Genomic DNA, 16,520 nt, shown 5'->3' with positions numbered 1-16,520 from the left:
CACGTTTCCTCTTCGTCTATTCTTTTCTTTATATTTACTCTTGTTCTCCCTCTCTTCTTCTCTCCCTCTACTACCTCTCTCTCCCTCTATTTCTCTCTCTTCCTCTTTCTATTTATCTCGATCTTTCCTCTTCCTTTCCATCATTCACTCATTCACAGTCACTTTCTCTACTCTTTCCCATTTTTTCGTTTTCTTCCTCTATTTTACTTTCACTTTTTATGTACTGTCGTATTACTACCATTGCTTTTTTTTCATCTCATCTCTTCTATAACTTATTTAATATATAGGTAATCATTTGTTTAACTTACATATTAATTAGTAATAATTAAGATGTATTCTCATTGTCAGAAAACATTTTCTTTTGTTTCTTTTTTTTCCTTAGCTTTGGTATCCTCTTTTGTGTTTTGGTATTTTTCTCTTTACCACAGTTCATTTTTCTATTCTCTAATTTCTATCACCCTTTTCGATCTTAATAAGATTGTTGAAAAATCTTCTTGTTTTTCTTTTTTTTTTCCTATTATTATAATTCCATTATATACTAATAATACCTTATCAACAATCTTGTATAAACTGCATGTTCCGGGATAACATATCATCAAACATATTTTTTGACGGCCGATAAAATACCAAATGGCTAAGAGAAATTAATAGTACTAATAATATAAAACTTTGAGTCACAATCGAAATTGTTTGAGCAAGTGAGAAAGAGAAAGAAAGAGAGAGTGAGAATAAGTGAGTGAATAAATGAGAGAGAGAGAGAGAGAGAGAGAGAGAGAGAGAGAGAGAGAGAGAGCGAGCGAGAGAGGAAAAGAGAGAGAGAGAGAGAAAGAGAAAAAGAGAGAGAGAGAGAGAGAGAAGAATTAGACATCGTTCCTCCTTCTTCTTCTTCTTATTTTGTTTAGAAAACAAATTTTATGACATTATTGCCCCCAATACGTTTCAGGTAAGAGCAAGATAGCACAAACGCGCCAGTCGCATTAATTTTAAGTCGTATTCTTTCAAGTGCACTCACAATTATTGTATGAAGCATCGCTTTTCTTTTTGTATAGGAAGGTTATCTCATTCGCACGCATTTTTTATTTGTGTGTGTGTGTGTGTGTGTGTGTGTGTGCGCGCGCGCGCGCGCGCGCGCGATAAAAAAGGACAAATATATATATATATAAAATAAAAATGAAAATAAAAAACAAAAAAGAAGAAAAAAAGAAAAAAAGATAAATACGTAAATGTATTAACTCCGTAGCTGCTGTTCCACCGATCGTCGTTAGTATACTTAGTTAGAAATAGGTATATATTTCTAACGAATATAGCTACCAATCGATCATGTTGTCATAGATTTGAATTCCGATTGTTTATCAAAGTATTTTGTTGTTGTTTTTGGTAGTAGACTCGTCGTGTATATATGTCAGGCATAATAATAATCATATATATTTGATGTAGGTATACGTATTATAGGCGTTCGTGTGTGTCTCGGTCTCTCTTTCTCTCTCTCTCTCTCTCTCTTCTTTTTTATGAGAAATTTTTTTAGTCGTCCCAAGTTGGAAAGTTTTCTTGTTGAACGAAGAGTGCAGTGCTCCCTGGTGATTGGCTGTGCGATTGATTTGTGTAATTCGTCGGCGTACCTCCAAAATTCGTACTTCCAAATACGGGCTGACCGAATGCATCAAGCTGCTGTCCACCATAAATATTTTGATCTACGTTCGTATATGCAGCTTGTTGATTATGTGGCTGTCTTTGATCGGTAACTGTTAACTCGATATTTCCCGTTGTACACTCATTAACAACTTCATCCGCGTTCCCTTGAACGTTACCTTCTTCCAAACTGCTGTGTTTAATACCATAATAGAAGTACATTATGAAGCCTAAAATGAATACCATATTAAAAACCGTTATCTACTAATTTTATCCATACTTATTTATTTATTTATTTTTTTTTTTAATAGCACATACCAAGTATCATCCAAATAGTAAATCTAACTAGAGTCAGGATGTTAAGTTTGAAGATGAGGTAAATGTTAACTGTTACAGCAATGGCCGGAACAAATGGTAATCCCGGTGTTGTAAACATTATAGTGTTTCTATGAATAGCATGAATACAGTGTTATAAAAAATATTGTAAATCTACTTATATTGTAATCCAATTCTAATCACCTGTTTTGCGGTTTCCTACTGATAGCCAAAAGTATTCCAATAATCGCGAAAAACAAAATGAACAATACTATCGTTGTAAAAGTGTCCATATTACCTTGAATCATATAAAAGATAAAAATCACACAGAAGATAAAAAATTGCGTTTTTTATTAGCTTGTAAATCAGTCAAAATCAAATTTGATATACCAATTATTACTCACCCATTTTACATACAATGATAATATCGAAGATCAAAATTAACAGATATAAGATACCGACTAGTTTCATGACATAATGACCCGATGCTTCAGTGGCAGGTCCTCTATCTACCCATGGAAATATGGCAGGACAGAGATATTGTGCAGCCTTTTAAACGAAATATTAGATTCCGATATAGATTGATATTAAAAATATTTCGATATTATTTATTAAAAAAATTTCGGGGAGGGGGAACGAGAAAAAAGATTAATAAATAAAGAAATAAAGATAACAAAGTAAAAATACCTGTAGTCGGCGTTGTAGATAATTTAAAGGCGGCCCTATGATTGGAGTATTTCCAGGATATTGATGCGTACTTCCGCAACTTGAGGCGGCTGCTGCCGCATGAACACTACCGTAAAATTTATTTTCCGTTCTATCGCTAACTAAATATTGATCATCTTTGCCTAAACCAACTTCGTCTTCTTCTGCACCATAAGTGTCGTCAGAATCTGGGGAGGAACTATTACACCTTCTTACACGTCGTACCTAAAACAATCGATGAAATAATTATTAAAATATATTTATTTCAATGATAATATAAATAAGTACATATACATCTTACCATGATACGCTGTCCATTATTAGTAGTCAAAAGTTCTGGTTGAGCTACTTGAGCAGTGTTAAGTGCAGTTGTCAATTGATCTGGTCTGAGCTCTTTTCCGTACGTTACTTGTCCATTTCCTTGAGTTTCTTTAGTTGGAGAACGACATGGTGTACGGAGACTTTGAGGGAGAAGTTCAACTAAATTAGTTGTATGCGGTTGATACCGTAATATTAAGACACAAGTAGAAACGAGAGTATATGCTAACAAAGTACCTGTATCCAAAACATTAAAAATGTTATTCTTGTTAAAGAATACGAATAAACACGTACAATATATACATATATGCATAAAATTATGCGATAAATAATAATAGTTTGATATCTCACCAATGGACATCATTTCTACTAAAACTTCCAACTGTATTAATAATGCTGCGAATGCAGCACAAAGACCAGAAGTTAATGTAGCTAATGCTGGAGTACCAGTTGCTGGCCATACCTGGCTTAAAGATCTATGATAAATAATCAGAGAAAGACAATGATAATTATCGTTATTTTTGATCTTACATTGTCGAGAAACAAAAGGTAATAATATTTTACCGAAAAATGAGGCCATCTTGAGCCATGGCATAAACTATTCTAGGCATTGGAAACATACTGCCAAACATAGAGACAGTGAGACCAGCGAGTGCACCAACAGCTACAATATATTTGCATTTGTATGCACCAACATAACCGAACATTTCGACCAGTGCAGAATCTTGATCAACTTCTTCGTATGGGACTATAAAAGAAGAAATGATTATTATTAATTATTGGCGAGATTTTTTATATTGAATTTCTTTACATTTTCTTACCGATGAGAGTCAAAACCATACTGCTAGTAACATAAGCAATGAGAATTATGATCAATGATGAAACTATCGCAAGAGGAATACTTCGTTTAGGATTTGTTGCTTCTTCCCCGGTAGTTGCAATTATATCGAAGCCAATAAAGGCATAAAAACATGTTGCTGCTCCTGTAAATACCTAACAAACAAATTGAACGAATGGATCTCTTAAAAATCAGAGATAAATGATTAAATCTGATTTTTTATTATTAAATTATCCGCATTCAACTCTTACCCCGCTCCAACCGAAGGGAAGAAATCCATTGTGTTCAGACCAATTAGTCGAGTCAACATAGAACATACCAGCTGCCATAACGAAAACCCATACTGCGAGATTAATTGCATTGAGTACATTATTAAACACCAAAGACTTCTTAACGCCAGCTGCCATCAGTAACATCATCAGTATCGTTATGACAAAGGCTAGGAAGTCTGGTGGTCGTTCTAGTTTGATAAAAAAAAAAAAAATAAAAATAGAAAAATTCAATTATAAATCTATCCATATAATAGATATACTAAATATTCGTCATATTATGTTCTATCATTTTTATATAAAATTTGTCCTAATTTCATAAGAAGTGATACATGAAATCATTTTCGCTGAGGTCCACCTCAATGAAAGATAAGGGATACAAAAAAATAGGATAATGAAAGGGAAGAGGTGAACATTAAAAGAAAAGAAAAGGAAAAAAAAAACTAATAATAAAAAAGCTCTCATCGTGACACAGGTGGATAGGTCAAAAAGCGTCCAAGTGTGTGCTTGGTTTGGGAACTAAGTTCGGATCGATGAGGTCCACAGGTGCCGTAACTAGATCCGCGCAAGCGCCCCGTCCCATGCATCCTTTTGTCGTTCATCCCCCTTTCGGCCACCCTTTCGTCCTTCCCCTTTTCCTTTTCCTTTTCCTTCTCCTTCTCCTTCTCGCGGACGATTCGTAAGTCGATGAGTGAATTAATTCAATTGCATCTATTATAGATATAGAAGGATCTTTACATTCGTTGTACAAACGAGGAAACAATAATGTTCTTTTCTACGTACAGAGAAATAGGTACTTGATATCCACACGAATACGTGTGAACTATTTTACGCCTACGTAAATACATAGATATACATGTTAATGGGTGTATATGTACTGCGGACACGTGTGATTCATGGCACGTGTTTTTCACTTTATAACTTCGATTATGTCCTACAGATCGCGGTCGAGTGTGTAAAGCTTGAAATTGTACATAAGTGGAGCACAACCTTATTCCTTTCATCCACGATTATAAGCCAACTAACCAACTAACGATTTGTACTATATCGAGTCACGTTTTAATACGAAAAAAAGAACAAAATAAAAAAAATAGAAAAAAAGAAACAATGAAAAAACACTCGCTGACCGATGATCGGAATAACTATTAATAGAAAAGATCCTTCGAAGTTTTATCTCGATCTTCATCGAACTCGTTTAAAAGGTTCTTTTACCAAATCCTTTTATGCAAAATTCATCGCTCATTGTATTAGTTATTTGAAGGAGGTCAAGACGAATGAAAGAGTATCTAATTGTTAATACGATAGGATAGGTAAAGTAGGATTCAGGGCAAGGTACATAGATAGCTCTACTACGTTCTCCGTCCTAATCGATTTCTTCCTTCGAGGACACGTGCTACCGACAGATCTTAATGAATTTCAAGACGAACGAGCGAGTGTAGATTTGTTTTTCTTTTTTCTTTTTTTTTTTTTTTTTATTCTTTCTAGTCAAAGGTAGAAATAGGTTACGGTGATGGAGATGTGAAAGAAAAGAAAAGAACGAAAAAAAAATCAATACGTCTTTAATCACCATGTCAATATCATATGTTTTTAAAGAAAAAAAATTCTTTCCTATACTCACCAAATATGGTACCAACGCTGTTAGCTATCGCTCCAGAGACAGCACCATTCGATAGAGCATCCAAGCAAGCGCTAAGGGCGCAAGCACAAGCACTCGTACCTATCAAATATTCGAGTACCATGTTCCAACCGATAATAAATGCTATCAATTCGCCTACTGTCACATAACTGTACATATAAGCACTGCCAGTTGTGTGAGGCACTCTTACTCCAAATTCTGCATAACATGCTCCTAAAAATATAATTGCACGATTACGATATAGATCAAAATTTCTCGCAGAGAGCTTATTTTTCTTTTTTTCTCTCTAAGCGATTAAATTAAAAATGAAAAAAAAAGAATGAGAAAAAAAAGATTATTTACCAGAAAAAATGGAAGCAATAGCAGCTATAATAAACGATATAACGACACCAGGTCCAGCAACACTGTGTGCAACCATTCCTGCGACTAGATACATCCCCGTCCCGACACAGGAACCAACTCCTAAAGACGTCAGGTCCAGAGTAGTCAGACACTTCTAAAATATTTATATACTACTCCGTTATTTTCTCTTAAACTTAAGAAGTATCATTTTTTTTTCTTTTGTTTTTTTTATCTTCCTTAACAAATCGCAAATATGTTGGATAGATATATTGCGAGTAGTAACGCACAATATACGCATTTCGCATCGCTTACACGCAATAATGGGTATTAAAAAAAAAAAAAAAGAGAAGAAAATAAAAAGATTTTAGTTAAAAATAACCGAGATCAATACGTACTGGTGCGAATGGCACATATACCCACACGACGCGCATAGATCTAAGTATGTAGGTCTAAGAATCTATTAGCTCAAAAAGTCAGGCTAAAAGTATTTATATATACATAGTATATACATATGTACATTACTTTTTCTTTTTTTTTTCATTTTTCATTTTACTTCTTTTTTTCCTATTTCTTACTCATATCAATTTATTGGATAAATCAACTTTGATCGTAATTTATCTATCGTATTTAATTAGTCTCAATAAATAAATTCATTTGCAATTTGTCCGAAGAACTGAAATTAATTGAGAGAGAGAGAAATAGAGAGAGAGAGAGAGGGAAAGAAATATATTTTTTACCTGTAATTTCTGCTTTGGATCGGCTGTATTCAATGCTTCTGGACTTGTTTTCCTTTGTTCTTCTTGTAAACTGTCGATATTTTTTGTTCTTATTAACTTGCCGAAAAGCTCCAACCCCTTTTCTCGGTCCATAAAATCGAGCTTCATTTTTCTACAAATTTATTATATTTATATCATCAATATTATATATATATACTATGTTTCATTTTGTTTAAATATATATTAATATATTATTATATTATAAATAATATATTATTTGTATATATATATATTATATATATAAATCATGCATGAATGATTAAAAAGGCATAAGAAACAAAAAGAAATATTAACAGGAGACTTTAATGCGAGCTTAAGAGGGGCATATACGAGATATTATGTAGTATATGTTAGTATCAATGACTATATATGTGTGTGTGTATATATATATTTATATATATATAACCACATACACATATATCTATAATTAACACATTTCGTGAAACAAGAATTCGTCGATAATGTAATAGGTGATTCAATACTAATTTCAAATTATATCTAAATGGATTAATGCAAATTACTATAAATATAAAATATGCGTAATTAAACACAAAATTTAATTATGTATAATTAAGCATGACATATATCTCTATTTTATAATTAAATTTTGTCCATTTTTTCTTCTAAATAAAATATTGCATTGGACATAAAAAAAAAAGAAACTAAGAAATAAATAAACAATATCATTCGCAAATACGAAAATAATAAGGGGAAAAGAATGCTTGAAAAAAAAATATTTCTTCTTTCACACTATATAATAATTTTTTATTAATTTATTACAATTCATAATTTATTGAATTATTAAAAATTTTAATTATGCTCGATATTGATTTGTATGAAAAGTAAGAAAATATTGGTTTTTTATTTTTTAGCTTGAAAAAACTCGAAGCTGCACTCGAGTTGAGAAAGAAGAGAGAGAGAGACCTTATAACATAACCCTGAAACCTACAGATCGATCAACGGCAATGCTGCCGGTATCTATGAAAACTAGGTACGTCACGATTTGTTTATCTGGGATAAAAAAAATAGCTAACTATACATATATGTACTATCGTAATAATAAAATTAAAATATTTTCATATGAAAATAATTTAAAAATGAGTTAAAAAAGAAAAGAAAATAAAGCGAGTCGATTCGAATATTTATTTTCTTGTTTCTTTTTTTTTTTCATTTTCGATGCTCAGCTGAAATATTATTTTAAATAATAATTATTCTATTTCGATTAAAAACGTTCGAAGAATGTAGTTCTGATTAGAAAATATTAGAAAAAAAATTATTTTCTTTTATTTTTCGCACATCTTTTTTTTCTTTTTCTCGATGTATCGAGTATTTTACGTAACCTATATAATGTCAATGAAAAGAAGAAAAAAAAAAAAAAAGGAGAAGAAACTTATTCAAATAAGGATGCAATACATATTTATCGAAATTTTTTGTTTCTACATTGATCTGCAACGACAGAACCTCGTATGCAACCTTTCGATATCGTCAAATTTACCCCGCCCTTCGTGAAACGTAGAGACATGCGTTAAATATTCTCTCTTTCTATCCAATCTATAACTGGGAACTATATATTTTGCTATAATATGATTTCACGTTAGATTTATTATTCATTGAACAACGTGTTGCACAAATTAAGCCAAGCCACAATATAATATGAAAATGAAATATTGAATGAAAATTATCGCGTTCTAGAGCATACGATACAAAATAAAATATTGATTACATTTACTATAGCAAATTCGTAACATAGATTTCCAAAGCATTCGTATTATCCCATATAGTAGATAGACTAGTGATGAAGTCATCAAGGACGAAAAGACAAAAAGAATAGGAAATAGGAAGGGAAAATGTCACTGATGACTTACCTGGTTGTTCTGATTTTTTCTTAGCAGGAATAATGTGAAGAATTCTTCTTTGTTTCCACGATAGAAAGGATCACAGTCCACGAGCAATATTACACAAAAAATGAAAGAATTAATAACGATCGGAGAGAAGAGGTTTCATCGCATTTTAATGCGCTCTTTTATACATTATCAATACTTTTCTCGTTATTCTGATTCTCCGCTAGCGCCTAATGTTCTTTTTTCTCATCAAAGAAATATGACTAATAATTAACAACAGATATATAATCACGATGCTCGTTGAGCCAGGCACACCACCGTTTCTGTTATCTTATATATATATATTTTTTTTTAATTTTTATTTTTTTTATTTTTTATTAATTATACGTATAATATGTAAATGTATATATGTATATATATATATACATACACATATACACATACATATATATATAAATATCTCTTTATTATTATTATAAGTAATATAGCTTCTTCGAAATCACGCAATTCACCTCTCGTGTTACTTCATATAATCATTCACCAAGTAATACTTTATCGTTCACACGAAGATAACATTTCTGCAAACTAGGATAAAATGATATGTATTGTTGACAGCGGCACCACAGGCGTTAATCTTCAGGAAGATTCTGTTACAACACGACGGACCGATCGCGTTTTCCCGAGAATCGTTACTGCCGATCCCGAGCACCTTTCAAGCGTCCAATCACCTTTCTCCTCTTTCCTAAGCCTAAATCCGTTTCCTCTGCTATTCTCTTATCTTCCTAGTTTCACTAAACTAATGGAAATTCCGGCACAAGCAACTTTCTTTCTCACCCTTACTCTCTCTTTCGCTTTTACCCTCTCTTTCTCTCTCTCTCTCCCTTTCTCTCTCTTTCGCTCTTTCTATCTATCTCACTCGCTCACACGATTTCTCTCCCTTTCTCTCTCTCTCTCTCTCTCTCTAGCTTTGTATTTTCACCCCCTTACACTCTCTCTCTCTCTCTCTCTCTCTCACACTCCCTCCCTCTCTACACACACGGTTTCCGATGCTACCCCGAGTCACATTTTAGTGCGACACACGGCTAGCAGTGCTTCGTGGGATTACACTTCTCTCTCTCTCCGTCTTGCTCGCGATTCTGCCATCCCTATTCAGCTAAATCAAGGGGTTATCCCCTCCTATTCAAATCATCCCTGCCATCTACCGTCTCGTTTCGCTTTCTTCCCTTCAGTCGATTTTGCTATGATGGTACCTTCACAGGTCATCCCTACCAACTCTAGCGCCCTCATACATCGGACTATACGCTATGTTCCCGTCTAATATATATATATACACACACACACACACACACACACACACACACACACACACACACACACACACACACACACACACATATATGTATATATGTATGTATATGTATTATTACATAGCGTAAGAGTAGTTTTTTGACTGGTTGGTATATATGATAACATGTCGAAATGGTCTAATTTTATTTTCATGAAATTTAATCAATGATTTTGTATGACATATTACACGTCGCTGTCATTTCAACATTAGAAAAGATCAAAGTTGCTCTTTCATATATAACACGAACTTCTGTCATCGTAATACAGATACGCGTTCGTGGATCTTAGTCTATTTAAAAGACAAAAGGATATAAGTATATCCTCTATCATAGGGCTTTTGTATTATCCGCGTAGGTGTATTAGTATAGCAAAGTTATTCTACTCTCTTGACCTTTGAATGCTTTCGACGACGTCCTGATCCATAATCATTCGTATGTGCTTCTAAGTATATATATATATAAAATTTAACAGAATAAATTTTGAATCTCAGAAATATTCTACGAAAGATATTCTTCCTTTACAAAAAAAGATGATAAATTTCATAACAATTATTCAAAATATCCTGTTCATTCTTCTTTAACATTCTCATCATTTTCATTTGTCCTGAGGGCAACATTTAAAATTCCTTTAACAAATTTACCCCTTCCGCTTATTTCGGTATAATCCCCCACCAATCTGAAAAAGGATTCTTTTATTGACGTTACACCCCCGCTGAACTTTACTTTCTTACTCCCACTCTCTCTCTCTCTCTCTCTCTCTCTTACCTCAAAACTAGCGCACCCACGCGTACACCATCCCTCTTGTGTACTGTAACCAAAGATTGACGTAACGCCGTGTTACGTCAGAACGCCATTATATGATGACGCTTTGACGTTTTCTATATACTTCCACTTTTTCATTTTTATTTTTATTTTCTTTTCTTAACAAATTAGAATTATTGTCAAAAATCTTGAGGCTTTTTATGTTTTCTTTTTTTTTTGTTCCATGACTTTTTTGCTCGGTAGCTTGAATATTTCTAAAGCAAAAAATTCCTTCAGTCAAGATTCTGTTTTGTTAGATATCACAATCGTATTTTTTATCGTAGAATAATTAAATATTCCAACAATAGACTAAGACTAGTTTTGTCGTATATAAAATGTATTCTGCATCGTTGATTATTGACCTTTACTACTAGCATATTACGACCTAACGTTAAAATTTTCCTTTTTAACTTTTAGATTACTCGAATTTTCAAGAGGTCGCTACGTTACAGCGTCAATACCGACATTTTAGAAAATACACATAGAAAGTCAAAATTTTTATTTTTATATCATTTGAATTATATCTAGATTACGTGTGCTTAATAAATATTGTATGTTGATTAATACAAAACTTATTTGTACATCTAGCTTATAACGGTATTAACGTTTTAAGGATTATTTCTTATTACAGTTGAGAAATATTATTATATTCATAAAAAAATGAGGAGATATAATTAACGAGAAAATTTCATTAAAATTGTAAATACAACTTTAATATTATATCATAACGATTCTGTTCTATTTTATCGATATAATTTTTCTGTCCGATAATAGAAGAATGTTATATGACCGACAAAAATGTATCAGAAACTTTCAAAGTACAACATGAGATGACGTTTTGGGCCATATAAATTGTTGGTTTTAAATGCTCCTCTGATAAATTTGATTCCTCACGTACTAGCGAAACTAGTGTCCGTAAATTGTACTACAATAATATGGCCGACACTTGCTTCATAAAGTATCAGCAACGTAACAAGCGTATTAATCTTTATGAACATTTCATACGCTCGACGTATTCGAGAGTCATCATTTCGAGATCGCGCTATCATAAGTACGGAGCTATATTCAGCGACGTAAATTCATGCGAAAAACGTCGCTCTATTAGAGAGGGTTGGGAAGCTATAAAATTTGCAATAATACGGTGACAAAACTTCTAACGTACGTTCGAATTTATTCACGCTAGTGGACGCCGCGTAAGGAGGGACGACGTGTGTCGTATTTACGCCTGACGGAACGATGGAATACGTGCTAATAAAAGACATAAGGCCTGGCCAGAAAAATATTAATGTAGTGTTTATCATATTGGAGGTTGGTCATCCTACTATCACCAAAGAAAACCGCGAAGTTCGAACGTTCAAAGTTGCGGACAGTACAGCTTGTATGAATGTCTCCATTTGGGATGAACCTGGACAGCTATTAGTTCCTGGCGACATCGTTAGATTAACCAAAGGATATGCCTCTATCTGGAGACAATGTTTGACATTGTATTCTGGAAAAAACGGAGATATTCAAAAGATTGGAGAATTTTGTATGGTCATAAATGAGCAATTGAATATGAGCGAGCCAAATCCTGCCTTGGCTCAACAATTGATTAATCAAAGTGGGTCAGGACCACCTGGTAATAATGTTAACAGTACCATAACAAATAATGGGAATGCTAGTATCATCACTGGTCAACCTGGACGTCAGCCTTTGGTAAGTGGTTTTAAGTTTGCTTTTTTTAAAGATTTATATCCTTCAAATTACGTTTCTTTACGCAAGTTCATCTCTATTAGCTTTTGAGAATCAATGAAGTCTTTTAATAATGGTATTTATTTCAGTATATCAATATTCCTTTGATTAAATGATCTTCAATCGTTTCATAATTAGATAAATATATACAGGTAACAGTAATATGAACATTTTGTAGATCTAGATGACAGTACTAAATATTTTATCAAAATTATGAGCATAGCACTAATTTGAGTTAAAGAAGATAGAGAAGAATTATTTTACCTAAAAAGAAACTTCATATTTTATAAATAAGAAAAGACATTAAGTAAATGCAGTTTATAATGTCAGTTAATTCATATTATTATTAACAAAATATCAAAGTAATAACCACTTTATAGGCTGTACAAAGTAATGCAGCAGTACCTACAACTGGTACAACCGGAAGTTCAGCAACTACAAAGAGTGGAAGTATTGGTAATGGGGGTGGTGGAAATAATGGAGGCAATAATAGTGGAGGATCAGGTTTACCTGGTGGATCTGCAAGATATTCTAACAATGAATCTTCACCAAAAACTACAGCTACCACCAAAAGTAATTCACGAGGCCGTGGTGGCTATAGGAATGGTAGTCGTATCGATCGCAGATAACATATGTGTAAGATACGATTAAATATGACGTGTTCTTATGAAGCACACAAAGACACAATACCCAACACAATTGTAATATAAAGTTTTTTCTAAGATTTCTGTATATCTGTGTATATCAGTTCTTATGAGACAATGTAACAATTATATACATTAAAATAATGTATATAATTGTACGCATTTAAAAGCAGTTATGCCAAAATTACAGTAACATTAATACAACCCAAGTGAGATCAATAATGTATTTACAATTATAAAGGTAAAATTACATTTCAGAATGAAGACAATTGAAGCATAAATATTTCTTCTTTATGTAGTACTTATTACATTGATTAAGTAAAATTTGTGTTCAAAAGAGATATGTATAATTTAATTAATTATTTTATTAGAGTAAAATTTTACCACATCAACAAATTTCTTTTTATTCTTTCTATATCTGAAAACATTTTTTATACTATTATGCCCTTCGAAAAAAAAAATTCATAACAGCTATAGTTTAATGTATTGAAAACTTTATAATTAAAAATATGTATTAATTTTTATTTCTAAATAATATATGATTAATGATTCAAAAAATTAAAAAATTCAAGAAAAAGATAAAGAATCATAGTAGAACTTTCGCTTGTATTAAATTCAAACGAATAATATGTATAATTGTAATATAATTTTAAACTTCAATTGAAAGGATTAATGAAGTTCGTTGATAATAATTTGTATAAAATATAAAATGATTATTGTACATAATTTATTCAACATATATTTTCTTCAAATGTTTAATTTTATCTAATGCATTCCAATAATTTGCAACAAAGATTAACCTCATAATTTAACAGAGGTGCCACCAAATATGACAGAAATCCCTGTTTGATGAAAGCTATATATATGCAAAGTGTATATATCTTGCAGAACTGCAGTTAAACATTACCGACAGCGCAAAAATTCAAATAATTTCATATATGTAATTTACTTTGTAAGATAATTATTTTCTTGTGTATATATATATATATACACACACACGCGCACATATATAATATTATTTAAAATGAAATGATAATAAGAAATATAAGACAATATTCATTTTTTATTTACCAATACAAAAATTTTTAAAAATGTTGTTTAATATCTCGTCATTATAAACATGACCAGTAATCATTCCAAGTTCTCTCATTGCAATCCGTATTTCTTCTACAGCTATTACCATATCATAATTTTTAATAGAAATAATTTTGATATAATTTTGAAGATTTTTTAGACATCTAGATAAATGATTTCTATATCTATTTTGACTAATTACTGGATCTTCATTGAATGTATTATGACATCTGTAAAAGTAAATGTAATAATATTGTTGTTTTTATTTATGTTACAGTATTTTTAATGTTATAAATTATATTAACTCTTTCCCATTGTAATTGTTATAAGCATGGGCATTCTATTGGTCAAAATTATTTTCATTCATATAACGAATGATACCAAGCTGTATTTCAATGGGTAAGAATTACAAATTTTCTTGTTATAAATACTTACAACTCTTTACAATAATTTATCATAGTCTTTGTTATGTCTAACAGACCTTCTTCTGTTATAAAGGAAGTTGCAACTACGTTTTCTTTTTTTATAATTTCCTTATCTTTTTCATTCAAAAGATCAATTTTATTTGCAATTATGATGCATCTCTTTCTATATTCATCTGTTAATATTTCATTTAAATTCATATTATTAACATATTCCTTCATATAATCTGAGTATGTCATTCCACTCTGTAGATATTCACATGCATCCATTACTAAAATTATAAGATCCACATTTTTTGCATATGCTTTTGCCCTAAGAATACCTTCACTCTCAACTGGATCTTTAGGACTTTTTGTAAATCCTGCAGTATCTGCTAAAATAACTGGATAACCAGAAATGTTTATTCTTAATTCGATAATATCCCTTGTAGTTCCTGCAGTAGGAGATACAATAGCAGCATTTCTTTGAACTAGATAATTCAATATTGTACTTTTGCCTACATTTGGTTTTCCAATAATTACAGTTTTTATTCCATTACGTAAAATTTCACCTTTTCTATTATCTGAAAGATGTTGTTCTATCTCTTTGATAAGACTTTTAATAGAACTATTACAAATCTCCAAGACATTGTCTTCTATATTATCTTCTTCATTAAAATCTATGTAAGCTTCTAAATTAGAAATAATATTAATAAGTTTTTTTCGCCAATCTTTATAAAGTTTACTTAAATGTCCATTGGCTTGTAATAATGCTTGTTTTCTTTGTTGTTCAGTCTCTGCTTCTATTAAATCTGCTAAACCTTCTATTTCCACAAGATCTAATTTATTATTGTAAAACGCTCTTCTAGTAAATTCTCCTGGTAAAGCTTGATAAAAATGTAATTTAGAAAGTGCAGTCATCAATGAAGCTAATATTGCCGATCCTCCATGAACATGGAATTCAACACAATCTTCACCTGTGAATGATTTTGGTCCTGAAATATGAAGAGGGATATTCTTTGAAAGATATTTAATATTAAATATTGTTCAAATATTATTTATAAAAGTAGACATAAAAAAGATTAAACTCACCAGGAAACCATAAACATAAACCTTTATCTATTACTTCTTTTGTTTCAGGATCTAAAATTTTTTTTAATAAAGCTTTCCTAGGTTCTATATTTGATATTGTGGTCATTTTATTTAAAGCATCTCTTGCATTTACACCAGATATTCTGACAACAGCTACTCCACATTTTCCATGACCTTAGAAATAATATTTCATTTTTATTGGATCATTAAATTATATTTATTATATCACTACAGCAATATGTTCTAAATCCAATCAAGAAAAAAATATTGATCTTTTTTTTATCTTTTTTTTACTATGATCATTAATATTTTATGCGAGAAATAAGGGAGAATAATTTAATTTAATTGGCATTATATTAAAAAAATAAATAACCAGATGAGAGAGCATAAATCGTTTCATGTTTTCTTTCTGTTGTACGAAGTGTCATAGAATGTCTTATAAATAATCTAAATGGAATAGTAATTTGTGAACATAGTCTTTTGCTTGAAAATTGCGACATTGCAATGGATCACAGCAATTAAAACGTTGCTATTAATGAATAAATTTTTCTCACAATAAATATCAAACAGATTATAAAGTACAGATACGCTATACTCTACGTCAATCGTACAGTTTCACTGCAAATTTTTAGGATACCGACTTACATTGACTTTAAAGACCGAATCAATGTAGTGTATTTTTTTATCATACGTCGATAATACAGAATTCTTTTTTCGAAATGTCGATAATAAATGAAAGCGAAGAAGTATTTAAATAAATCT

General features: G+C 31.3%; 3 protein-coding genes across 10 annotated transcripts; 1 reads left to right on the top strand and 2 right to left on the bottom strand.

Moving 5' to 3' along the window:
- Nucleotides 1–1,487: 1,487 nt before the first annotated feature.
- On the bottom strand, nucleotides 1,488–9,621 carry LOC122633424 (probable cationic amino acid transporter). 8 transcript variants are annotated; one of them, XM_043821277.1, is made up of 16 exons: nucleotides 9,398–9,621; nucleotides 9,182–9,254; nucleotides 8,694–8,999; nucleotides 6,790–6,940; nucleotides 6,053–6,206; nucleotides 5,693–5,923; nucleotides 4,057–4,265; nucleotides 3,789–3,960; nucleotides 3,532–3,715; nucleotides 3,319–3,443; nucleotides 2,951–3,204; nucleotides 2,632–2,874; nucleotides 2,349–2,493; nucleotides 2,149–2,242; nucleotides 1,948–2,075; nucleotides 1,488–1,859 (listed from the first exon to the last, which is right to left on the bottom strand). In XM_043821277.1, exons 4-16 carry the CDS (start codon nucleotides 6,934–6,936, stop codon nucleotides 1,522–1,524), a joined length of 2,424 nt encoding a protein of 807 aa, XP_043677212.1. In that variant the 5' UTR covers nucleotides 6,937–6,940; nucleotides 8,694–8,999; nucleotides 9,182–9,254; nucleotides 9,398–9,621; the 3' UTR covers nucleotides 1,488–1,521. The 8 variants fall into 8 exon arrangements, with proteins under 8 accessions (XP_043677212.1, XP_043677214.1, XP_043677216.1 ...); XM_043821279.1 differs by having other exon boundaries at nucleotides 8,694–8,932; XM_043821281.1 differs by having other exon boundaries at nucleotides 8,694–8,914.
- A 2,145-nt stretch (nucleotides 9,622–11,766) lies between these two features.
- Nucleotides 11,767–13,460, top strand: LOC122633434 (SOSS complex subunit B homolog). The gene is made up of 2 exons (XM_043821303.1): nucleotides 11,767–12,511; nucleotides 12,928–13,460. Exons 1-2 carry the CDS (start codon nucleotides 12,053–12,055, stop codon nucleotides 13,174–13,176), a joined length of 708 nt encoding a protein of 235 aa, XP_043677238.1. The 5' UTR covers nucleotides 11,767–12,052; the 3' UTR covers nucleotides 13,177–13,460.
- Nucleotides 13,461–14,234: 774 nt separating this feature from the next.
- On the bottom strand, nucleotides 14,235–16,297 carry LOC122633429 (tRNA modification GTPase MnmE). Its single transcript, XM_043821298.1, has 4 exons — nucleotides 16,132–16,297; nucleotides 15,759–15,932; nucleotides 14,701–15,661; nucleotides 14,235–14,495 (listed from the first exon to the last, which is right to left on the bottom strand). The coding sequence occupies exons 1-4, from the start codon at nucleotides 16,256–16,258 to the stop codon at nucleotides 14,255–14,257; spliced, it is 1,503 nt and encodes a 500-aa protein (XP_043677233.1). The 5' UTR covers nucleotides 16,259–16,297; the 3' UTR covers nucleotides 14,235–14,254.
- Nucleotides 16,298–16,520: the final 223 nt, after the last annotated feature.

Source organism: Vespula pensylvanica, chromosome 12, assembly GCF_014466175.1.
Source record: "Vespula pensylvanica isolate Volc-1 chromosome 12, ASM1446617v1, whole genome shotgun sequence".
Lineage (NCBI taxonomy): Eukaryota > Metazoa > Arthropoda > Insecta > Hymenoptera > Vespidae > Vespula > Vespula pensylvanica.
This window is presented reverse-complemented; position numbering and strand designations above follow the sequence as displayed.

What these genes read in the sequence shown, in the direction of transcription:
- LOC122633434 (XM_043821303.1), top strand. Translation starts at nt 12,053, where the DNA reads ATGGAATACGTGCTAATAAAAGACATAAGGCCTGGCCAGAAAAATATT. An exon ending in AACCTGGACGTCAGCCTTTG is followed by an intron (nt 12,512 to 12,927) that starts GTAAGTGGTTTT and finishes ACCACTTTATAG; the next exon opens with GCTGTACAAAGTAATGCAGC.
- LOC122633424 (XM_043821275.1), bottom strand. Translation starts at nt 6,936, where the DNA reads ATGAAGCTCGATTTTATGGACCGAGAAAAGGGGTTGGAGCTTTTCGGC. An exon ending in TTCCCTTCGGTTGGAGCGGG is followed by an intron (nt 3,961 to 4,056) that starts GTAAGAGTTGAA and finishes TTTGTTTGTTAG; the next exon opens with GTATTTACAGGAGCAGCAAC. An exon ending in TACTATTTGGATGATACTTG is followed by an intron (nt 1,860 to 1,947) that starts GTATGTGCTATT and finishes TATTCATTTTAG; the next exon opens with GCTTCATAATGTACTTCTAT.
- LOC122633429 (XM_043821298.1), bottom strand. Translation starts at nt 16,258, where the DNA reads ATGTCGCAATTTTCAAGCAAAAGACTATGTTCACAAATTACTATTCCA. An exon ending in TTTATGTTTATGGTTTCCTG is followed by an intron (nt 15,662 to 15,758) that starts GTGAGTTTAATC and finishes TTCATATTTCAG; the next exon opens with GACCAAAATCATTCACAGGT. An exon ending in ATAAATTATTGTAAAGAGTT is followed by an intron (nt 14,496 to 14,700) that starts GTAAGTATTTAT and finishes TTACTTTTACAG; the next exon opens with ATGTCATAATACATTCAATG.